The 26,294-nt window shown below is 42.1% G+C and overlaps 1 protein-coding gene across 1 annotated transcript in view; it reads left to right on the plus strand.

Annotated features, from left to right (window-relative positions):
- The window catches only part of GLI3 (GLI family zinc finger 3), a 325,138-nt gene that overhangs the window by 240,461 nt on the left and 58,383 nt on the right, over window positions 1-26,294 (plus strand). Inside the window, exons 9-11 of the mRNA XM_084857806.1 lie at window positions 11,186-11,396; window positions 13,103-13,219; window positions 14,582-14,722. Coding sequence (XP_084713932.1) covers window positions 11,186-11,396; window positions 13,103-13,219; window positions 14,582-14,722 — 469 coding nt within the window. The remainder of the gene's footprint in view (window positions 1-11,185; window positions 11,397-13,102; window positions 13,220-14,581; window positions 14,723-26,294) is intronic.

Here is a 26,294-nt window from a genome sequence, read left to right on the forward strand (position 1 = left end):
GAGGAGCAAATGGCAGTGGGGAGCCAAGTTCACCCTGAAGCTGAAAAACTCACACTTGGTCCTGTTTGTAGGAACATCTGAATTCTGCCTAAGTGACAAATTCCAGAAGCATAGCTATGTTAATCTACAGTAACACAAATGAGAATAAATTTTATGACATCTTAGCATGACATAAACTTTCATAATACTAACTTCATCAGATAGTATTGAGTGGAAAACACATTTTGCACCTTAGTCAGCCATTGTTGACTTTTTGATTTGAAAACTGCATGGATGAGCCTGATGTTTCAAATTCATCTGTGTTATAAATATTAACTGCTCTAATTCTCACCATTTTCTCCCAAGGAACTTTGGGAATTATAGTTGTGGGAGATGGTGTAGCGATCTTGAATGAAATACTTCTCTAGCTAATCAGGCTTTCTGGGTCAGGAATTGACAACTCTAATGCCTACCACCTTCTCCACTGTACGGGTAGAAACGGTTTTTACTTCTGGTATAGAACCCTGTCATAGTTACTAGTCATACATCATTTTATGTGGGGCTAGTATGCAATTTGGTGGTGGTGGCTGTAGGAGCCACAGCTAAGCAGTTTAGTTCTGCACTTCTCACCCACGGGCCCTGTTTGCGCCTTACATTGGACACCCACACAAATCCCTTCTACATGAGAGTGGCAAATTTGATTTTAAACCCACAGATTTGCTGCCATATATCTAGTTTGGACCGAAGGCTGCAGTCCTAGCTAGTCCCATTGATCTCAGTGGGATTTACTTCTGAGTAAATGTGCTTCAGATCACGCTGCTCATTGTTTTATTATGTTTTATGTACAGAGAAATCTCTGCCCTACCATTATGAATACGAATATTTTCACTATATTTCAAGTTGATTCAAACTTCCACAAAACTAAAGTGAATATACAATAAGAACAATGGTTTGCCAACCATTTCCCAAGAATACACTGAAACCTGCCTGAACTAAAATTCAGAAAAACTGTAAGAAAACGCAAACTGTTCAATAACAGTATTTATTGCAATAACAAACTTTAGATAAAGAAAAAGAATGGGTGACATGGTGTTTTACAGTACTTTTATTGATAATGTTGCTGTGTTATGTTCCTCTGTGTGAAGCAATTTCTTTAATCTTGGCTCATGGTCCACTCTTTCATATGTCTCTAGATCTTATTACAAGGGGGAGAGAAAATCAATTGGTTAAATGTGTTTTGAACACCATGCTTGTCATATCACTCATTTGTTTGCAAAGATGGAAAGCTCAGACCATCCAGAATGTCACCTAAAGAATTTCCATCAGTGCTGTTTGGTTGCAGAAACTGATGGATTAACCTCTTCCCCCTCTGAATTTAGTGATCAATGAACCTCAATGTAGAAATATTCCAATGGGAAAGCGTCTGCTCCCCCTTCCAGTTAAACAACAATAAATGTCTATTAAAGCCCATTATGCATGCTAATACCTATCATCACTTCATTACATTGCTGTATTTCCCAGAGCACACTCCAGCCTAAAGAGCTACGCTACGACAAAATGGTACTGGAAAACCATTCCCTGTGACATATAATACAGAAACAAATTGTTTGGAATCAAACCCCTCAGAAATATAATAGGCTTTTGCCAGTAGCTTAGGTTCAAAATTAAAATATAGTCATGTGTGTTTTTTAAAAAATCTACTAAATAACTGTAATTTTTTAAAAATTGCCTATAAAATGTGCGTATTATCTTTGAAGAAATCAAAGTGCATTAAAATGGCAGTGGTAGGCCTAATGCAAATCCAGAATCTGCCATCATAATTACGGCTATGGTTTGGCGTATTAGCTGAAAACATTACTCTGAAATGGGATGAAAGAATCTGAATCATTTTAAAAGAACAATTCTAGCTCTTTACTATACATTTTGTCAGTTTGACTACAGTCCATAAAGAGGGGGGTGGGGTGTCAATGTGATTAAGTCACTATTATTTCTGGGAAGATCTCTGTATTGCAATAGTTTGCCCATTTAAGAATACCAGGGAGAATTTTACAAGTCTGTGAGAAACTCCCTTTTCATTCTACACTGTATCCTTTTAATAAAGGGCAGCAGGAACGTCCCCAAAACAGTAATTGTTCGCAGCAAGAGTTAGAGGGAAATTGGTAATAATATTCAGTTATTGCAGCCCCTTAGTCCTTGCCCGTGTTCCCTGTAAGCAACCATGAATGATTACTGCACGACTTAGCTAAGGTAGCCTCTATGGATGATTGATAGGACATTAATCAAAAGATGCATATCAGCTTCAGAATTTGTTCACAAGCTTTCTTCTAATAGCTGATTTCATGTTCACTGAGCTCTATGCCAGTTTGTTCAATTTATTCTTCAGTGTACAAGCCATTCATCATGGAACACAATGATCTCTCTCTCTCTCTCTCTCCCCCTTTCAGGAGCCAGAGATTGGAGTGGGTATAACTACTCTCTTTGATTCATTAAAATACTCTACAAACTCATGCATGCCTACTATATTCTTTTATCATTTTAAGCCACCTACGCTTGTAAAAAGCACTTTACTAACCTCACATAAGGGTCAAATAGATCCCAATTAAGTCATAGGTAAAAACACAAAACAACAATTTAATTACATTTTTATCCTGCCTTTCCTCCCAAGTTGTTCAGGGTGGCATACAGGGTACTTCCCCTGCCTCTTGTATTCACAACAACACAATAAAGAGGATCAAAAGACAGCTGTAAAAAAAGCCAGGAACAAAATAAGATGGCAGCACCAATATAATTAATTCCCGACGTCTTTCGAGGAAATACTTGATAGAGGGAAATCTAATGCTCCATAACAAAACTGCTTAGGACACATTTTCTCTTCCAGCTCACCTATTGATGAAAAGTTGTCCCACGCAGTTTTACTATGAAGAATTACATTTTCCTTGGTAAAGAGTTTTCTCAAACTGTGTTGGGAATCAGTTCTATTACTGCAGCTGTCTTGCTTGGCTCCTAAAATCACAAGAGTCCTGTGAGGGATGAAGCAGACATATGTCTTTTGTAATTTTTTATTCTAAAGCAAGCACAGTGGGGGTGGGGTGGGGATTCAGATTTATCCCGCCCCCCCCCATGGTTTCAATTCACATGGTCCCCCTCTGCTTGCAATTTACAGTGCAGGGGTGCAGGACCTCAGGACCGGCCTGGGGTCCCAATCTGACCCTCTGGGGTTTCTGAAAGGGCCATGGACCCTTTCCCCTGACCACCTATTGTTTGGTGGTTTCCTGGCTTTTGTGCAGTTTTTTCCCCCATTCTAAAAAGTTGAAATGCCTCTCCTAAGGCTAGGTTAATGGCAGTAAGAGTTGCAAGCTAAACTATGCTAGCATTTTGGCTCCACCCCCTTTTGGCTTTGGCCCAGCCCACTACTGGAATGTGGCTCCCAAGAATGAAATGGAATTTGGGCCTCAGGGTGAAAGAGGTTCAATGCCCCTGCTATAGTACAAAACACTAGCCCATTTAGTTTAATATAAATTGTAGGTGTGGCTCTCCCGATTTGGATTGGGATCACAGTGTGTGTGTGTGTATGGGGGGGGGAGGGTTAAATACGATCCCTGGGGAAGGAAACGGCAACCCACCCCAGTATTCTTGCCATGAAAACTAAATGGATCAGTACAACCAGAGATATGTCGGTATACCATCGGAAGATGGGACTCCCAGGTCGGAAGATGGTCAAAATGCTACTGGGGAGGAACAGAGGATAAGTTCAACTAGCCCCAGATGTGATGACGCAGCTAGCTCAAAGCTGAAAGGATGGCTAGCAGCCGATGGTGCTGGTGGTGAACGACGAATCCGATGTTCTAAAGATCAACACACCATAGGAACCTGGAATGTAAGATCTATGAGCCAGGGCAAATTGGATGTGGTTACTGGGGAGATGTCAAGATTAAATATAGACATGTTGGGTGTCAGTGAACTGAAATGGGCTGGAATGGGCCACTTCACATCAAATGACCACCAGATCTACTACTGTGGACAAGAGGACCACAGAAGAAATGGAGTAGCCTTCATAATTAATAATAAAGTGGCTAAAGCAGTGCTTGGATACAATCCAAAAAATGACAGAATGATCTCAATTCGAATTCAGGGTAAGCCATTTAACATCACAGTGATCCAAATATATGCCCCAACCACAGATGCTGAAGAAGCAGAAGTAGATCAGTTCTATGAGGATCTGCAGCACCTACTGGATAGTACTCCAAACAAAGATGTTATTTTCATTACAGGAGACTGGAATGCTAAGGTGGGTAGTCAAACGACACCTGGAATTACAGGCAAGCATGGTCTGGGAGAACAAAATGAAACAGGACATAGGCTGATAGAATTTTGCCAAGACAACTCACTGTGCATAACAAACACTCTCTTCCAACAACCTAAGAGACGACTTTATACATGGACTTCACCAGACAGTCGACACCAAAATCAGATTGACTACATCCTTTGTAGCCAAAGGTGGCGGACGTCTATGCAGTCGGTAAAAACAAGACCTGGAGCTGATTGTAGTTCAGATCACGAACTTCTTATTGCACCATTTAGAATCAGACTAAAGAGAATAGGGAAGACCCACAGATCAGTTAGATATGAGCTCACGAATATTCCTCATGAATATGCAGTGGAGGTGAAGAATAGATTTAAGGGACTAGATTTAGTAGATAGGGTCCCGGAAGAACTATGGACAGAAGTTCGCAACATTGTTCAGGAGGCGGCAACAAAAAACGTCCCAAAGAAAAAGAAAATCAAGAAGGCAAGATGGCTGTCTGCTGAGACACTGGAAGCAGCCCAAGAAAGAAGGAAAGCAAAAGGCAACAGTGATCGGGGGACATATGCCCAATTAAATGCAAAATTCCAAGAGGTTAGCCAGAAGAGATAAGGAATTATTTTTAACAAGCAATGTGCAGAAGCGGAAGAAGATAATAGAATAGGAAGGACAAGAGACCTCTTCCAGAAAATTAGAAACATCGGCGGTAAATTCCAGGCAAAAATGGGTATGATCAAAAACAAAGATGGCAGGGACCTAACAGAAGCAGAAGAGATCAAGAAAAGATGGCAAGAATATACAGAAGATCTGTATAGGAAGGATAATAATATTGGGGATAGATTTGACGGTGGTTAGTGAGCTAGAGCTCTTCATTCTGAAGAGTGAAGTTGGATGGGCCTTAAGAAGCATTGCTAAGAACAAGGCAGCAGGAGATGACAGTATCCCAGCTGAACTGTTTAAAATCTTGCAAGATGATGCTGTCAAGGTGATGCATGCCATATGCCAGCAAATTTGGAAAACACAAGAATGGCCAACAGATTGGAAAAGATCAACTTATATCTCCATACCAAAAAAGGGAAGCACCAAAGAATGTTCCAACTATCGAACAGTGGCACTTATTTCACATGCCAGTAAGGTAATGCTCAAGATCTTGCAAGGTAGACTCCAGCAATTCATGGAACGAGAACTGCCAGATGTACAGGCTGGGTTTCGAAAAGGCAGAGGAACTAGAGACCAAATTGCCAATATCCGCTGGATAATGGAGAAAGCCAGGGAGTTTCAGAAAAACATCTATTTCTGTTTTATTGACTATTCTAAAGCCTTTGACTATGTGGATCATAACAAATTGTGGCAAGTTCTTGGTGGTATGGGGATACCAAGTCATCTTGTCTGCCTCCTGAGGAATCTGTATAACGACCAAGTAGCAACGGTAAGAACAGACTATGGAACAACGGAGTGGTTTAAGATTGGGAAAGGAGTACGGCAGGGTTGTATACTCTCACCCTACCTATTCAACCTGTATGCAGAACACATCATGCGACGTGCTGGGCTTGATGAAGCCAAGGCTGGAGTTAAAATCACTGGAAGAAACATTAACAATCTCAGATATGCAGATGATAACACTTTGATGGCTGAAAGGGAGAAGGAGCTGAGGAACCTCATGATGAAGGTGAAAGAAGAAAGTGCAAAAGCTGGGTTGCAGTTAAATCTCAAAAAAAACCAAGATTATGGCAACCAGCTTGATTGATAACCGGCAAATAGAGGGAGAAAACGTGGAGGCAGTGACAGACTTTGTCTTTCTAGGCACAAAGATTACTGCAGATGCTGACTGCAGCCAGGAAATCAGAAGACGTTTACTTCTTGGGAGGAGAGCAATGACAAATCTTGATAAAATAGTGAAGAGCAGAGACATCACACTGACAACAAAGGTCCGCATAGTGAAAGCAATGGTATTCCCCGTAGTAACCTATGGCTGCGAGAGCTGGACCATAAGGAAAGCTGAGCGAAGGAAAATAGATGCTTTTGAACTGTGGTGCTGGAGGAATATTCTGAGAGTGCCTTGGATTGCAAGAAGATCAAACCAGTCCATACTCCAGGAAATAAAGCCAGACTGCTCACTTGAGGGAAGGATATTAAAGGCAAAACTGAAGTACTTTGGCCACATAATGAGAAGACAGGATACCCTGGAGAAGATGCTGATGCTAGGGAAAGTGGAAGGCCAAAGGAAGAGGGGCCGACCAAGGGCAAGATGGATGGATGATATTCTGGAGGTGACGGACTCGACCTTGGGGGAGCTGGGGGTGGCGACGGCCGACAGGAAGCTCTGGCGTCGGCTGGTCCATGAAGTCACGAAGAGTCGGAAGCGACTGATCGAATAAACAACAAAAACTACTGGAATGTGGCTCCCAAGAACGAAATGGAATTTGGGCCTCAGGCTGAAAGAGGTTCAATGCCCCTGCTATAGTACAAAACACTAGCCCATTTAGTTTAATATAAATTGTAGGTGTGGCTCTCCCGATTTTGATTGGGATCACAGTGTGTGTGTGTGTGTGTGTGTGTGTATGGGGGGGGAAGGGTTATAGCGCCCTACCCCTACCCTAGGTCCCTGATCGGCTCCCCTGGGCTTACATTAGAGTAAAGAACAAAAGACGTAGCTGCTTGCTACATTTTTAAAGTAATGTCTGCTTTCACCCTTAATTAGGCCTGGTTAGTCTTTGGCTCTCAGTTAAGCATAGTTAGGCTGAAAGATGGGGACTGGCCCAAGATTATCTAGTGAGCTTCATAGCTGAGTGAGGATTTGAACCCAGGTCTCCCCAGTTCCAGTCTGATACTGTAACCACTATACCACACTGACTCTCAGTGGGATGTATTTGACATCCAATTTGATGTAAAAATATGAACTCTATTAAGGATCATTGTTTATAATACAGGAATATGGCCATGCAGAGATGGTATCTGAAGCCTGTAATTACCCCCAGCATTAATTACTATAGCACCTCTTAGATACTTATATATTACTCTTGGGCTCTTTTCTTCAGTTGAACCTTGTGGAAGTATGTATTTAAAGAAATCCTGCAAGGTTGACACCTTTATATCTTAACTCCTGCATCAATATCAAACAGCTGTTTGGCTATTAAATGAGAGTTTTCACTAAGTTGGTGCTGAGAGGCTTGTAGCATCAACAGACACTGTTGGTGCTACAGGCCTCTAAGGACTACTACTACTACTACTACTACTTCTTCTTCTTCCTCCTCCTCAAGCCCAATTCCCTAAACCTCCACCCCAACCAAATTCACTTGCAACCAGGTCCAGCTCTTGGGTAGAAACTTCCTATGATACCAAAGCTCCTCCTGTTGTAGTTCTGGCTGCTTGGGCAGTTTATCTGGGTTTTTAGTGCCTGCTTGTTTAACCTTCTTCTGGCAAGAACTTACAGCACCCTCCTGGCATAGCCACCTTGCTCCCTATACCTGATCTTCACCAGCCACATACAGTATACTTATCCCACAGAGAAGGAATAGCTTAACATCGAGGCCTTAGCTATTCACGTTTCCCTCAGCTTTCTCCTAAGTCTTCTAAAACACCACACACCAGCCAGCAGACCTTTCCCTTACTCTACACAGACTGACTCCCAGCTGTCATACTTTAACTGTCATTTCCCAACCTCTTTTCCACCTAGCGAGAATACCTAGCCATCAGAATTGAACTTACCTTATCCACGTCCCATCTAACAATATTCAAAGCAATTCTCTCTCTCTCTCTCTCTCTCTCTCCTATTTCAGAATATCACTGAGCAACTACTACATAGGCCTTCGACAGTAACAAAAAAAGGCCTCAGGCCTACTCAGATACATCGCCTCTCAGAGGCCACTCAAATTAAACATTACATAACCACAACAGTTATATACAGGACATTTCTTCACATCCTCCCCCCCGCACGTTTTATAAACAAGCAGAACACAGACTTTCACCCTAGGATACTGCGTGCAGTGTTCCAATAGTCAAAGTGTGAGATAATACATCTGCTATTACATTCTGTTTATCTGGCATATGTTCTACCTTATACCTAAACTTTTTCAGAATCTATGACCATCTCAAAACAGAATCTGTTTGTACTACCAACTCTTGTCCCCACACATAGGATTTGCAGTTCCCATGCAATTGCTCCCAATCTGAAAAACATATTCGACGGTGTTGCTGAATGCACAGTGTTCCCTATTGAAACCAATGTAACTGCTTCAGGATACCTGGCCATATGATTAAGAAAGGTCAGTGCAATTTTTTTCCTTTCCTCCTACGTTTAGAGGAAGAACCAACCTTGCTTCTACTCATTGGATGAACTTGTTGATCCATTTTTTTTCCATTGGATCCTTTCCTTTCTGACCAAACTTCACCTTTAATACCTTTTCCTTATTTTATCACCAACCTGAACCATTCGTTTGGCAAGTTAAGGATGCAGTTTTTCAAACTTTTGCTTATCACATACAGGACCCAATTGAAGAAGTGTACACACACCCTTGTTAAACAAAACATAGGACTCATCACTTTCTTTTAGCATACTTTTGTACACCTTGCATGACTGGAAATATGCTGGTTTATGACGTACCATCCTGACCAGTTAAACTGACTGTTTACCCTTTTCCTTGTTTTGTTCATTCCCCAATGCCCTGCACAAGGAATATCATAAACTAGTTCCAAAATGTGTTCTCCGTACCTATTTGGAACACCCACTTCTTTTAAGGGTTCCTATTTCAGGTCCCTATTTTTAGGCCACCACATCCTTTACAGTAAACCATGTTTCCAGGTCAGTCTTTCTCTGTTTTCATTGGAACCTGAAGTTTCCAGCTGTCTAACAACTTCTCTGAGACTAGCAACCTCTGTGAGACTCTGTACACTAGAGTCATTCAGTTACTCTTCTGTAAACTTTTTCTCATTTTGAAACTTAAACTCTGCATCCATTTCCATGTTCTGAGATACTTCTGGGTCACCTACCTTGATCTGAACTTACACCATCCTCACCATCTTGTATGTTCTGATCATCTTCTCCTTCATCCTCCTCAACCCAGGCAGTATTATGGTTGCTTACCTGAAGATTTCTAGTTTGACTGCAAGGGTTTACATTAATACTAATGTCAAAATCCATGATGTCTCTTCCTAGAATCAGTGGGACAAACTGATCCACTCCAACCTCTCCATCCTCTCCATTCCAGAGATAACCTAGCTACTGAGATATCAAATAGAATGTTTCCCAAACTTATTACCTAAAATAGCTTTCCAGGTACTATATCATGTTTGGTTACAAAGTCAGCTCTTATTAGTGATACAAATGCTCCTGCATACAACATTCCCAAAACACTTCTATCCTTTACCTGGATAGTTTATTTGCACATGCAGTTTACCTGCTCAGCATTTATTATCACAAAGCCACACCTTTTGTATCACCTCTTCTCCAGTCTTGTTTACCTTGTTTACACTCTGTATTTGTTTACCTCCAGGGGTCCCTTTTTGTTCTGGACAGTTTCTGGCCACAACCATAGCAACTTTTCCCTCCACTGGGGGTATCAGTTTTTTTGTAAGGTGTTACTTTTTCACCAGGATAAAAACTATTTTCCTTTTTTCACAGGAAATTACTACCATACCCCTCATGAGTGAGAATTAGCAAGTCTGCAATATCTGCAGTCTCCATTTGGGTCTCTGGTACCCTGATCTTTATTTCTCTAGGGATCCAAAAATAAAACTGATCCAGGCCCACCAACTCAACCATTTTCTCCAAAGTATCCACCTTGGACCCTTTAACCCATTTCCACAACAGATCTTTCAGTTTAACTGCAAACTCCACCATAGACCTAGATCCCCCCAGGTTTTAAACCTGTTTAAAACCTTTCCTAAAGTATTAAAGTCCTAACTGGTACCTTTTATAAACCATTTCCTTAAAATCACAACCCCTTTTGTTCTCTTTTTAAACCAGAACTTAAAATCCCTTTTTACTCTTCTCTCTGTCTCAGTGTAGTTCCGATAACTTCAATCTCACTACTAGTGCCACCACATATGGGGGAATCTCCTCACCTATGGGGAAACTGCTCCACTGGGCAATCCCAGTGTTTGCCCACTGGGCAATCCCAGTATGGTGTTTCTTATTTATGGCAAATGCTTATTTTTCAGGGCCGAATGATCTCTTCACAGGAGGACTGAATCCATGAAATCATACCATGCTTCAAAAAATGGACAAGAATCCTAAGATAGATGTCCATTTGGATCAATAGAATCAAAAAGTTGCTAAAGAACACAACAAGTGTTCTAGGACTTGAGGGATTCTCTAGACATAATGTTTCACCTCCTCCTAACTTCTGTTAAAAGATATTTTCTAGCTTCCACAGCATTTATTTATTGATTTGAATTGATTTGTACCCCGCCTTTTTACCAAAAAATGGCACTCAAGGTAGCTTACAGGCATAATTAAAATTGATTAAAATAATAAAATATGATAAAAACATAACAATTACAGAATAAAAAATAAAAAACAGCACCCAATCCAACAGACCCACTTATAGGCCAAAGGCTTTCATGAATAAAGCAGTCCTTGCCTGTCAGTGGAAGGACAACTGAGAGGGAGCGAACATAGCTTTCCTTGGGAGGGAGTTTCACAGCCTGGGAGTGGCAACTGAAAAGGCCCTCTCTCGGGTTGCACCAAAGGTGTTGGACCATAAGTTCTGTTCATAATGTCTTGTTCTTAAAAACAAAGGATATCATGGTATCATAAGTCCTTGTGCTTTGAGACACTTACAACTATAGAAGTAGAGATGTCTTTATTGTCCTTATTTTGAAGATGCTAATATCTCACCACTCTTTGCTTGATTCTGTGATTGGTCTTACTTATCTCCATCCCCCATCCCCCTCATATTGCAGCCCAGCTCTGAGTTTCACATATCCTCCAACACCAGTATCCCTCCAGCAGATGCAAATCATTAGTCGTCAACAAAGTTTGGGCTCAGCCTTTGGACACAGTCCTCCACTCATCCATCCTGCTCCAACCTTTCCTACCCAGAGGCCTATTCCAGGCATCCCCAGTGTCTTGAATCCTGGCCAGGTCAGTTCGGGTCCATCGGAGTCCACACAGGTAAGGTATCATAAGAGAAAGCTTCAAACTGTGTTAATTTATTTCTTAAAAGCAACCACATTGTCATGTTAGCGATTAATCACCACAGCCACAGAGCAGATTGGCTAACAAGTACCTTGGGGCTGCAGTATATGCAATCTTTTGTTATAAATTACCTAGAGTGTATCAAGGTTTGGGATTGATAGAGTGTTTTCCATCCTTTATAAATATTTCAGTTATCATTCCAAACTCTGTGCTTTGGATCTAACCATTTGAGAATGCTCAATTAAAGGGCATAGGAAGCAGTAACATGCTAAAGTAAAGGAGTGCAATTCATATCCCAATGAAGTGAGTGGCAACCCCCCACTGATTTTACTGGCCTGGATTGCACCCAAAGGCTGTGATCCAAAGAGGCCCATGCAAAATGTGCAAAGCATTGTCATTGCAAGCAGGAGGAGACAAAATTTTCCCTTTTGGTTCCATACCCTTGTGCCACATTGAATGCTTTTCCGGATGGTCCTCAACTTTCAGGAACAGTTTTTTTGAGGGTACAGTAGGAAGGGGAGCAGCTGAAAAGCCCCAGTGTGTGCCAGAATACTATATGCAGCCCCTCTGAATCGCTGTCGTATTTGGTGAGTTCTGTTTCCCAGATCAGTATACATGGCATTTTGTTTCATACGGAAGCACAAATTAAAGTTCACATCACTGAGAATTGTAGGCTTGTACTGCCTTGAGCAAATCTAATTCCAAGATGCTATTTTGGTACTGTGGGTTCACTGTAACGTAGCTGAGTGATAAATCATACCCACCACAAAATTAGGGGATGGTAACAGTACTAAGTATAGTGATGTAGGCATGACATATACATATTTCCAGTCTTCTGTTGTGGGCTGGTCCATCAGTCTACTTAGAAAAGTTGTAGTCTTGAGCTCAGTTAGGAACACAGGAAACTGCCTTATTATGACCTGGTTCACACAACATGGCATGGCTATTCATGGATTATTTGACCCACGATGAATTGTGACACCTGTTGGCACCACTTTGCATATCCAACCCCCACTTGGGGGTTGTGGTGTCGTGTGAACCCAGTGAGCGTAGGTTATGTGAGAGTTAAACAACCCTTGCATAACCCACGCTCCCTGGGTTTGCATGACACAACAATCCCTGAGTGGGGGATTGGATATTCAAAATGATGACCTCATGCTTGGCTTAATAACCCACAGTGGGCTTCCAGACCATCGATCCATCTAGCCCAGTATTGTCGACACTCTCCAGGGTTTCAAGCAGGAATTTTTCCAGCCCTACCTGAAGATACCAGGCATTGAATTTGAGACCTTCTGCCATGCAGAGCATGTGCTCTACCTCTCCTGTTGAAGCAAAAGCTAACCTAAAGTTCAGTCCAGAGCTGGTTTATCAAAGGTAGAGGCATTAAAAGGGCAGTTTGTCATACAATTTATACCAAGGCAAATGCACAGTTCATCTCATTGGTTCACATCGATTCATCTTGCATGCACATTTTACAATTTCTATAATAAAGAGAGAATGTCAAAAAGACTTCCTCAGTCCTAGAAAGCTCAATTCAGATGTTGAACTGCAGAGCAGTTGTACACTGGGTATAACTAACTGGCCAATTAAAGTTGCTCAGAAGGATCTGCATATAGCTATGTCTGAAGGTGTGTATCTGGGTCTCAGCCTAATTGTGTCTTTTGGGCTACAAATATGTGCAGCAGAGCAAACCCACGAGTGAATCAGCGGTGAGCAGTACAGGGGACCCGATGCATAACAAGCGTTCGAAGATCAAACCAGACGATGACCTCCCCAGCCCAGGTGCAGGAAGCATGCAGGTACTCCACAGATAACTCCTTTTTGTCTTGGCTTGTGATCCAGAGATGGGCAACTTTTCACCCCGCCTGGGCTGCACTCCATGCCTGATTTTTATTTGTTTTTAAATTACCGTGCAAGTGCTATGGAGCACCAAACTGGTCAAATTTAGCTTGTTTTGAAGCCAAATGTGACCCTTTTAGCACTCCGTAGCGCAGACACAGCCAGTTTAGAAAAAAATGTTTTGTTTTGTTTTGCTGCTGCTGCTGAATTCAGCGGCCCAGTGGAGGTGAGTTATTGGCACATTTTGGTTCTCTGGCCTTTCTGTGGCTTTGGTCTCAATGCACATTCTGTGCACCTACCCCTAATCCTGCTAGACCATGCATATAATTTATCAAAGGGAGTTAGTCTTTGCTTGGCCATGAGCAGCTGAGTCCTGCAATTTTGACCCTAATGAGCAGCAGTCCATAACAGTATCGTGGTCTAAAATGCCTGATGTATATGTGTGTGTGTGTGTGTGCACACGCGCGCGCGCGCACACACACACACGTGCAAATCTTGAGCCACTCCAATAAGGCTTCTTTTCTGTTTTTCACTCTGGGATACTCAGGGCTAAACTTTTTATAGATAACGAAATTCCAGAGGTAGTAAAGCAGCCTTTCCCAGCCTAGTGTCCTCCAGATGTTTTGGACCAACTCCCATCAGCCCCTGCCACCATGGCCAGTGGTCAGGAAAGCTGGGAATTGTAGACCAAAACAACTGGATAGCACCAGGTTGGGGACGGCTGAGTCATGGAAATATGAGCACCTGCTAAGAGCAGACCGCAGCTCCCTGGTTTCTGGGATGCCATTTCCATTTCTGATCAGCCTCCTGAGCACCATGCTGCCTGGCCAACACTTACAGTCAGCTGATAATTGTTGATCGCAGTTCTTCTGGCACAGAGACACCTGTGCCCAAGATGACTGTCCTGTTAGCATAGATGCTTAGATTTATAGCCTGCCCTATAAATTGGGCTTAGACTAGGTCACAGCATTTTCCAGACAATTCTGTAAAGGGCTTTTGTCATCCTCATTTCAAAAGTTGGGAACTGAGGCTTGCACCCACAGCTGAGCTAGCATCTAGAATTGAAAGTCCAAGCAGGACAACTAAGGCATTTATCTTCAGGTTTTCTCAAAAGGGTTAAGGAGCTTATGGAGACACCCGTACAAATACTATCCACCTCCCAGTCTTTGGTCTTCTTTCCATTCGTTGAGCTTTTGGATTGTACCCACAGCTCATTGACTGAGCTGATAAAACCTATATGAGGTTTATTCCCCCCATTTTCTGTTAGTTTTGAAGCTGGGAAATTTATTTTCATGTTTCTCCCCTTTCCCCTCCCCCCCAAGGAACCACCTGAAGGAATGACCTTAGTGAAAGAGGAAGGGGACAAAGATGAAAGCAAGCAAGAGCCTGAAGTGGTTTATGAGACAAACTGCCATTGGGAAGGCTGCTCACGAGAGTTTGACACGCAGGAACAGCTAGTGCATGTAAGTTAATGGCATTCAGGAACCGGGTTTGAAAACGATGTGACCTTTTCTTCAGGGTCAGGTTCTCTGACCCTTTGCTGAGTCAAGTTTCTTTGCGAACAGCATTGCCGACTGGAGAGGGGCTTATGAGTTTCTGCGAATAAAGCAAAACTCTGAGCTATAGTGTTTGACCTGTTCAGTCAGCTAAAGCTTAGTGTAAAATTCAATAAAGTCTTCAATAGAGAGTGTAATGGCTCTGATCCTATAAGCCACAAAATACTATTTTGAATCAGAGGCTTTGATAGTTATTGAGTAATAGTAAGCTGGACATGAGTTATTATTAACCTCTTGCCAAGTTTGATTCCTCCACCCCTTTCAAATGGGGACTGTAACAATAGAAAAGGGAGATGGAGAAATTTCCCCCTGCAACCCTAAAGGTTTGTGGTGCATTTTATGTATCAATTTTCTGTTCTGTGTGTAAGCTGAAGTGGATTACTTGGGAGAATGAGAGTACATTGTGTTACTGCAATTCCCATGAATGGAGGCAAAACTGGATAGCATTACTGGTGGGAGAGAAAATTCTAGCAATTTAAACTAAAATAGATACTAATTATGCTTATGGTTCCCACTTCCCTACCATCCTGCGTAATATATGTGTTGCATGTAAGGTGTAGTTTGCCCCTCAGTATAACTTGGCTAACTTCTGGGACGATAAATAGCAACAGCCCCAGGTGTACCACCTTGAGATCCTTGGACAAAGGGCAGCTTACAAATGTGATAATAAATCCAAGTGAAAATCCGTACATGGCTATAAATCTCAGTGGGTGGCTTTGGGCACCTACCCTCAAAGGATTGTTGTGAAACTAAGATGCTATTCTCAGTGGAGAGATGCCAATATAACAAAAAACAATACATTCTAGCAAGTCAGTAAAACAAATGTTGGGGGGAGGGGTTGGATAAAAACTTATATGCGCTGTAAAATTCTAGCACCACTGAAGCTTTTGATGAATTAAGTAAATAAAATTAATTAATAAATCCAGATGAATCCAGTACAGTCCGATGCATGTCTACTCAGGAGTAGACCCCCCAGGGTGCAGTGGGGTTTTATTCCCAGATAAATGTGGATAGAACTGCATCCTTAATTTAGTTTTAGGCAGCTCTTACCTGGAAACTCACATTGTAATATGCAGGTTACAGTGAAAGTTGACATTCACATGAGAAAGCTGACTAACAGGATACATTTTGTGATTGTTGAAATGTAACTTCCCCACTTTTGGGACATATGTGAGTGAATACTGATAGGCCCCCAGTCTCCTTTCACTGCTATGTCACTGAGATTCTGGGCATTCACCAAATTTGCCAGGAATTGTAAACATTTGCATGTGCATATCAGCATCCATCTACTTTGCCAGGAATTGTAAACATTTCCATGTGCATATCAACATCCACCTGATTTGGCAAACTCCCCAATGGGCCAGTTCACACAGAACGACAGGGGGGTTATTTAACCCGTGGGCTGTTGGGGTTGAGCAGGAGAGAATGGGCATGCTGCCTGCGGCGTGCCCGCCTCTTCTGCTCTTACTCAGCAGCCCAGGAGTGGCTGTTTCGTAGGTTGCTGAGAGTAACGTGTAAATCTGGGTCACTGGGTTGTTCAGGGGCTAAACAATCCAGCGGTTAACCCAACAACAAACCCCTGGGCAGTGCACCCACTCTCTCCCACTTGTGCACAACATGGGTTGTTTAACTCATGGGCTGTCACTGCATGAGAATCAGGTCATTCTGTGCAAGCTGTAATGGCATTTTAAAAAATAAATAAAAGCAAGGTAGCTTTGGGAGAGGAGAATTTAGAGTGGAGAAATGGGGCTTTTAACCCTTCCCCCACCTGCTCTTTCTCTACTCCATGTCTTCCTTTCCAGCAGCTTCCTCTTTCCCCCCTCTGGCATGGTTCTTAATATGTGTTTGCCTTCACTCCCTTTCTTCACCATTTCTTCACTTTCAGTCACCCCCATCCAAAGCAGCTTTTCATTAAGGGGGCTGGGGGCATGTCGTGGGCTACCGGAACATGCATTTTCATGTAATGCATAGTTTGGCCCTCAATGACTTCAGCAGGAGCCTGCTCAGTATTTGCCTTAATAACATAAAGTGCTGTACAGTCTTTATAATAATTGAAGGCGTACTATACTTTTAGTATGTTATTAATTGCCTTGAAAATGCTTCTGGTAGTAAAGAACAGTACATAAATATCGTAAATAAAAAATCAATAAATGGTGAGTGATTAGATTAAGTCCAACTGGGAAGGCCTTGGCTGAAGCAAAACTGGACCATGTAGGCCCAGATCTCTCAGCATCCAAGCTTCCTTGGTAAAGCAAAGACATTTAAGAGGCAAGTCATACCGCCTACCCTAGTGCAGGCCTATGAAAGTCAATGGACAGTATCCAGCGCTGCACTACCACTTACTATCCCTAGTGCAATGCCAATAGCGCTTACTGGTGCAATGGGTTTTCCTGGAAAACTCGGCACACCAGGAAGCGTTACTGGCCTTGTGCCAAGGATAGTTTATGCTAACACAATGTCATTTATGTTAACAGTAGCGCAGAGTTGGTAAGACAATACCCAATGGTGCTAGAGCATATTATCTGTTTAGTGAAACACTAGCTGATCCTAGAGCAGTGGTTTTTCAAGCTGTGTTCCATGGAAGCTCATAAGGGATTCTTTGATAGGAAGCATAATAATGACAGATAAGCTGCCTGCCATCACTGTTCTTTGGGGGCACGTTCTCAGTGGTGCGTGGATGGGCCATGTGAAAACTGAACGTGCACTCCTGAATCCACTCCAGTGCAGAAGGGTTCTTTGGCAGGTGACCCAGTATGTGAAAGGTTCCCCAAGGGTAAAAAGTTAGAAAAGTGTTGTTTTAAAGTTTGCTGTATCAGTAAATAAGCAAGGTGTGCCAGCTGCCATGCCAGTAACATAGGTGATGATGTTTTTTCTGCCATTGCCAGGGCATGTCAATAGCACTTCTAGTAATTCCATAGTTCAGCTACTGAAGATCAGACCACTGGCACTGATCATCCTAGATGGAAGTGGATGGTATTTTCATTCATTGCTTTCCCATGACTCGTGGCTCTTTAAACAGTGTGCAAAAATGCAGGATGGAACCAGCAGTTATCAGCTCATCCTCAGTAGATTTCCAGCCTGTCCCTTCCTGTGAATGGATAAACAAAATAAACGTGCAGACCCAAACAAGAAGGATCAACCCACCAAGGTAGCTTTTGACGCTGTAGCATTTTTCTGCTGTTGGTGCTTATTTTCAAGCGCTGCGTGCCATTGAGAAACTTGGCTCAGTTAAAATGTTCACGATGCATGCTCTAAGAGGCAATGTGTTAAACTATTCAGATGGTCTGCCTTATTTATAGCACCTATCCGTCCTTTTCCCTCTACCCCCACCCCCACCCCTGCCACCAGTCTCCCTCTCCTTTACAGTTAATAGAAAGATTCATGATTCTTCATGGTTGTCTATCTAGTGTCTGACAGCGCTGACTCCCCTTGCTAAAGCAACTCACTATCTATAATTGATATCCTTCTAAGGAATGGGGTGCTGACTGCAATTGAAGGGCTTTGCTGAAAGCTCTTAAATCCTGACAAGTTCTGCCCTTGTTCTGGTTCAGTCGCTGAGCTACACTGCTGGAATTCCAGGGTTATTTGAACTTTGTGCAAAAGGGATGCATGTGTTTCACATTAGCAAATCACAAAGTTGGAGAGCAGAACTATGACCTGGACTGCTGGGTTTCCTGCCAGTCTCATTTACAATGCACGGATCTCCTAAAAAGATTACCTACTTAACATTACCAATTGAAAATCTATCTATCTATCTATCTTTCTTTCTTTCTTTCTTTCTTTCTTTCTTTCTGTACCCCCCCCCCCCCCCGCAAACCTTATTTATTTTTCAGACTTCATTTGCTGCTGGGCCCTTTATCATTCTGCTCTTTAATTAATTTCTCTGCCCAGAAGATATTATAATTGGACCGAGCAATGTGCAAGTTTGTTTTAAATATGTGATAAATTTACTCCTGCACCCAGAAACTAATAAGATACTGCATATTCCACCCCTTCTCTTAAGTCTTTTTTTCATTGAACCTCAGCCTTTTTCCCCCAGCTGTCTGTTAAATTTCAAGGAAGACAAAAAGTACTAGAGAGAAGGGAGGTTAGACATCAAGAGAAATGGTTGTTTAGGAAAATCATCCCCAGAAGGTAAAAAAGACTAAAGTTATTGTTAAGTGTGAGTACAATGGAAGTCAGAAAACTGAAATAGTGCCTTATTTCTTTGCTCTTGCTGTGTAGGTTTTGTGATAACCATTATTTATTTTAAAAAATACCCTTGAATATGCATTATTCAAAGAGACTCTAAATTTATTTTTGTTGGGGTTTTTGATATTGATTTTATGGCAGAAAATTCCTGTCTTTGATGAGGGCTGGATTGCATTGTAGCTAAGACCAGAAGAGCAATAATTACATGACAAAACTACAGATTTGAAGGCTTTATCTTTCTGAGGTGTCTTCAACAGAGAGATTAAGTGGCCCTTACCCAGCTCTAATTGTGCTTTTTTGCCTGAAACTAGTGATTCTGGATGACGATGCACATTTCTATCCACATCAGACACATCCATGACATTCAATGGGGACTGGATAAGCACTTACTGTGCATTCGTATTGACTGTGCCTACAGATGTTGCTTGCTGGATGATTGAGGCCAGATTGGTGTCAACTTCCATTTTTTCATGTATTTCTATTAGAGCTGTAACTCATTTAAAGAAATTTTAGTTAATTGATTGTATGAGTTTTAGTAGATTGCTCAATTAGTCAATTGATTACATTTATATTTGGGTAAAAACAACAGTCCTGAAATAAGAAGCATTTTTTTTTTTCTTTAGACAATGCCTGCGTGTCCTGTAACATAGGGGTCCCCAACCCCCGGGCTGTGGACTGGTACCGGTCCGTGGCCTGTCAGCAATCAGGCCACAGGGGTGTGCAAAACCCCCTCACCTTGGGTCCGCAGGGGTCTGCGGGGGGTGGGAGGAGGCGATCCGGCCCTGCCCCCCCCCCCCGAGTCCTTGCCAGCCCTGTCCGGCTCCGCTCCGCGGCAAGTCCGCAGAGCTGCTGGCTGGCTCCGGCCGCTGGTGGACTTCTGGCCTCTGGGATGCAAATGGCGTCCCTGTTCTACAAGTAATAGGCTACGTAAATCTTTATGTAGCCGATTACTGCAAATAATAGGGACACAAATGACATCCGCTATGCCATTTGTGTCCCAGTGGCCGGAAGTCTGCCAGCAGAAATGCCCCCCCCCCCCCCGGTCTGTGGGAAAATTGGACTGTTCCCTGGCACCAAAAAGGTTGGGGACCACTGCTGTAACAGACAGGATCTTAGAAAGAGGCTCCTGTGTGAGGAAGAGGTGGGAATGCCTCTCTTAAGATGGTGCTTGCCATCTGCAGTTTTTATGAGTAATTGCATTATAAGTTATATCGATATCAATATCTATCTGCTGCCAGATTAATCAAGGGCATCTTTTTAGTTTGTTATTTTTTAAACTTATTAATCAAGATCGTATCTCTTTTTTTTAGTGAGTAATCACCAGTGAAATATTCTAAATGTTAGTAGCTGGAATGTTTTTTAAAAAATGATTCTCAGGCACTGAAACTTGATTTGCACAAAGCCAAAATCCAACACGGTGTTCAGCTGGGTGTGGAGTCATTTTTTGTAAGTCAAAACACAAAGCAATCATTTCCATCTACTACTGTATACTGTCTTAGATTGTGGTTACCATTTGCTTGGCAATAGACCTGAGATTGGTGCTGTGTTATGCCAAACTCTGACAGGTTGATATAGCCATGAAAAAGTACGTTAGGACTGGCTGATTGTGTCTGTGATGAACATATACCAAAGCAAGTTGCTTGCTTTGATGGTAAAAAAGAAAAGGAGGAGTTACCTTAGTGAATGTCTTTTAGAGTAAAAAAAGAAAAGAACAGTGGTTCAAGGCTTTCCCTAAGTAGCTAAAGCAGACTTCCAGGAGCCTAAGGCCAAACTAGATAATATATGAAATATTCACATATCTGGAAAAAAATATGGTGGTGTCGGAGGGCAATCTGAATTGGGAACATCATGCACAGGGAGCGGGAAGTAACTCCCCCCCCCAATTACAAGCCTCCCTACACGCACACCCCAAGCTGCTATTTGTGCTGGGAGGGAAGCTCCCACTGCGCTTCTCCTCCCCCTCTTTGTGGCTTCACACCTAGAACACTCCCTACACTGTTGGTCTGGCATTGTGGAGGAGGTGGCGCTCCTCTCCTTAGGTGAATCAAATTTGAAAGAAGGTGTCTGTGAGGGTCCTGCTGGCCTGCAGTTTCAGGGCCTTCAGCCTCAGTTTCATTATGAGGAACCTGGTAGTGTTCCTCAGCTGGCTGTGCAGCAGCCCCAGACTTGACTAACCCATCCTCTACTTTCTGTGAGCCAGAGGCTGGAGCCACGACATGACCTTGGCCCTGATCCTTATCAGGCTCCCCTAATGCTTCTATTGAATTTCTTAAAAATGTAACAAGACAGATAACATGAAATGCATTCATGTTGTTTACCTTGGCCCTCAGAATACTGATTTTCATCCTGCAGGCAGGCAGAGAGACACATTACAGGATCTTGTGAGGCCTCCACATGCATTGGAGTTCAACAGGGAGAACATTGCAATAGCTGGCCTTCCACCTTCCAATACCCCATCAGTGTATTGTTATGAATGATATTTACCTGGTTATATTGCAAGCTCTTCAGAGCACATAGAATTCTGTTGTACTAAGCCAGGACTTTTCAAGCCTCCTTTCGACATTGATTCGTATTCTAACGACTTTGCACATTTGCCACAGAAACCCAGTCCACTGAAGAGAATTCTCAGGCATATTCTAACGTTCACACTCAGTTCAAGTGGAGCACTGGCCAGGCCATTTAGGTTTTAATATTGACCCCCTTTGAATTGAGTTGAACTAACATTTGGTTTTTAAAACAAGAGTGTGATCTGGAGCACACTCTGTCCTCACTAACAGCTGCCCATGCACAAGAAGGCCAGTAATGGTGAGCAAACTGTTTTTTCAGGGAAACATGTTAGCCATTAGTGATCTTCTCCTTGCGGGACTCCTGATAACCTTTCAAGGAACACCAGGAACACAAACTAGTGCACAGTTTGAAACCCACTGTACTTAGGAATATTTTAGTTCATAGTTCATACAATAATGGCCATGAACACAAGTAGGCTAAAGAAGATACATTAATGGCAGATAGCAAAGGCAAGCCTCCACATGCTTATAATCCCTAAACTAGAAACACAGGGCAGCTTTAGGGATTATACTACTCCTACAGTCTAGAGCAGGGGTAGGCAAAGGTTTGGGGCCCATGGTTATATTTTGTAATTTGAGAAGCTGTCCTGGGCACCACCTCAAAACAGGTGTGCTGCAGATGAAAGCATTGGCTTGCAGCTGCCCACCATCTTCATTCCCTAAAAATGTCTCTAACTCCTACATGTGTCCCAGAGTCATTTTTGCGAAAAGAAGATGGGAGCAGCTAGAGAACTTCACTTTGCTTTGAAGTGATCCCAGCTGCCAGTAAGAAATTTTGTTATTAAAAAAAAAAAAATGTGTAGGTTATCTTGGCGAGTTCCAAGAAAGATGTCCAAGGGCACACTGGTGCCCACAGGTCTAACATGGCCTACCCCTGGTCTAGAATATCCCTTCCAACCGTTCTATTCTATGATTCTATGCATGAAAGTCATTGTTACAGGATGAGCCTGTGGCCACACACTTACTTTTTCTGCCCATTGTATCATGCTAAATTAATAAGTGCTGGTGGTAATATCAACCAGACAAGGTCAACTTATAGAGAACCCAATCAGCCAGCTCCCAGCACAATGCTTCCCCTCCACCCACCCTGTCTACCTACCACCGTGAAAGTTGTGCCTATACTCTCAGACACTTGGGAGCAGCTGTTTCCAGAGTGCTTAGTAGGATTCTGCTTGGCCCCCTACAGGACCGAGGGCTCAATCTACTATATGGATTATTTTTTTCACATTTTCTAAATTTGGGATATATAGGAAGAATGGATGTTACAAAAGCATAAGTCACAGGTGGAGAGTAGGGCAGGAGGAAATACCTTCTGAAGATTTGGAAGCACAAATGAGGGGGGTGTCGGGGGCAGAGGGACATTTCCATTTCCCATTCAGGGTTTTGTGGTCATCCCTCTAACTTTAGGCAGCAACAGTATTGAAAGGAGGCACAGATCCTTGTCTCAGTTTTGGACAGGAGAAGGTAGAAATTCTTAGATTTTAAATTCACCTTGATTGATGCATAAATATAGCTAAAATTAACAAACTCTTGGGATCAGTTAAAAAAATACACCAAGCACCAGGCTTGCCAAGCCTACAAGTGTAGCATAATCATGTGTTGTTGCTATGGTTTGTAGAGAGCAAAAGGGCAAATCCTGACCCCCAAGTGCCTCCTTTTTGGTCTGTCTCCCTCTCGTCCTCCTTTCCACACACTGAGCTATAATGTGGAATGTTTTTGTTAAAATATATACAAGAAAATTACATCCCAGACCTCTAACCCTCATCAAAAGTAACTGCATAAGTGTTCTTGGTCTCAAGGGTAAGTAATTCCAGACGCACCTCATGGTTACTTTGCAGCTGCTTTGCACGTTTAGCCTGCAGTGCCAGTAACCTCCTGGCACTTTCCCTGTCCCCTTTCAGACTGCATCTTTTCTCATCAAGGCGAATATGTTTGCAGTGAATATGCCTTTCATGGCCTTGAGAGATATTTACATAACCACTGCTGAATTACACTGCTCACTGAGGAGGTAATGTAAAAAGAGAATAGTGAGGTCTACAGAAACCCTGCTATTGATACTGTAAAAACCCCCCTTCCTGGTTTTGTGTCTTTTCTCCTTAAGGTGTTTTTCATGCTTTGTTTCATTTTAGGGCTCCTGTACTGGAAGCAACATCCATTACTTAAGTATAGACAAATCTGCCCATTTTGGTACTTCTCAGTTTCTCATTTTCCCAATCTAGTTCGTTCTCACCAAACTTTGAGAATTTTTTTAAAATTTACTTGAAAATGTGTAGGTGTTTTTGTGCGCATTTCTCCTAATACATGTATTTTTGTACACAATTTTTCCTAATATATACACTTTTTTTTCGAGCACTTTTCCTCATGCATTTAAAATGTTATTTTCATGAATGTGTGCATTTTTGTGTGCACTTTTCCCTAACATACATATTTTTGTATGCCTTTTTTGTTTGGAAAGTTCCTTGCAAAATTCAGAAAAGTACAAATTTTGAAGGATAATTGAGTTTCAGATTGTGTATTGGTTTGAAATTTAGTGTGAAATTAGGTATATCCACATTAAAATGTGATGGATAAAATGACATAAAAGGAAGTACGTATTGACACAGCGCATAGTTAAACTATGTAATTCACTACCACATGATGTAGTGACGGCCACCAATTTGGATGGCTTTAAAAGGGAACTAGACAAATTCCTGGAGGAGAAGGATATCAATGGCTATTAGGCTTGAGGGCTATGTGCTGCGTCCAGTACCAGAGGCAGTGCGCCTATGTACACCTGTTGCTGAGGAACATGGGTGGGAGGGTGCTGTTGCACTAGTGGTCCTGCTTGTGATTTTCCTGGTCGACAGCTGGTTGGCTGCTGTGTGAACAGAATGCTAGGCTAGATGGACCCTTGGTCTGAACCAGCATGGCTGTTCTTATGTTCTTAAAATGTGAACCGAACAAACTTCTCCCAATCCTTTTTGTTGTTTATTCGTTCAGTCGCTTCCGACTCTTCGTGACTTCATGGACCAGCCCATGCCAGAGCTTCCTGTTGGCCGTCACCACCCCCAGCTCCCCCAAGGTCGAGTCTGTCACCTCCAGAATATCATCCATCCATCTTGCCCTTGGTTGGCCCCTCTTCTTTTGCCTTCCACTTTCCCTAGCATCAGCATCTTCTCCAGGGTATCCTGTCTTCTCATTATGTGGCCAAAGTACTTCAGTTTAAAGTACTTCAAAGTACTTCAGTACTTTCAGTTTCAGGCCAAAGTACTTCAGTTAACTCCAGCCTTGGCTTCATCAGGCCCAGCACGTCACATGATGTGTTGGGTATATTTTGTCTGGTTCTGCTCTAGTGTTAGAGATGAAGTAGGCTTAGCCTACTTAGGGATAGTTGTTGATACGTCTTCTTTTGATTTTTGATTTGACAAATTCCACTCTCTATGGAATCTACCTTTGGCAAAGTATGTAGTAATTAGGGATGAATTTACAAGCAAGAAGCTTGTCCACGTTTGTGGACTGGGTTTTTAAAAAATTTGCCATTGTTTCAGGAGTTGGTTGTTGTTTTTTTAACTCTGCAGTTGGCAACTCAGAGTATTTTCAGGTGTCCACTCAAAAGCTGACAGCTCAGGTCAAAAATTGGCTACGTGACTGCCCAATGCTTCCCTTCAGACTGAAGAATTTCAGACATCATGCAGTTTCTCAGCATAATCAGAGGCCCAGTTTAGAAGTGATGCTGGAAATATTTTTTTTAAATGTACCCGTTCAGGACTACATACAGCTGCTGTCATATTCAAACAAAGTCACCATTCCTATGCAGTGTTAGAATGCCAGGAATCATGCCATACTGATATACTGATGCTTCACATGTAGACCCCAAGAACCCAGTTTAAATGTGATGTGGCCAAATGCAACCTTACACATGTAAGTGTGTTTTACACATCTAACATCACTTTGAGTGTTATTCTAGTGTCCCTATATAGAAGAGGTCTAACTATAAAAATGATGTGTGAAGAAGACACTGAACCAAATAGGACATTTCTAAGTTTGGGGTGGCAGTGGGTGAAACCCTTAAAAATCACTTCTTCTCACAGGTAGAAACATCCAAATGAAGTGCAAATAAAGCCATGTATTTGCAAATCTGCATGTAATTTTTTTCTATTACAGTCGTTTTAGTTTCTTTATTAAAATTAGTATTGGCACCTCAGTGACGTAAGAATTGGACCGCTATAATTAATTAGAAGAACAAAAAACACACAACTAGTTCAGCATTATAATATTTTACTCCTTTTTTTAAAGAAAGAGTACCCCATCATAATTTTTAAAAGGAGCCATATATGCCCAAAATAGTGAGGGAAACTCCATTTAATCAAGGAGCTCAGAATCCATAGTAAACCATAGTGAATTCCCACTGGGAATAATGAGGATTTCTCTGTGATATGAGGGTCCAATAATAACCTTGGCATTCCCATTGAAGCATTACACAGAGAAAAGATTTTCAGCTGAACCGGGATGCCAGATTATATCTATTTATTACAACATTTATATACCACCCACCTTTATTGAGGCAAGCCTGAACCCAAAGTGGTTTAAGATGACAACTGACCCGGCCAAAAGCATATTTCATCTAGTAATATTTAAAAATGGTGTGTGTGTTTTTTAAATGTAATATTTGCCGTTGGCCAAATTACTTTTCAGTTGAATCCATCGGATACTGTAAGAAATTGTCTCCCCGCACATATACC

The sequence above is a fragment of the Heloderma suspectum genome, chromosome 5, assembly GCF_057233095.1.
Source record: "Heloderma suspectum isolate Gila_16-S chromosome 5, 16-S_ref, whole genome shotgun sequence".
Lineage (NCBI taxonomy): Eukaryota > Metazoa > Chordata > Lepidosauria > Squamata > Helodermatidae > Heloderma > Heloderma suspectum.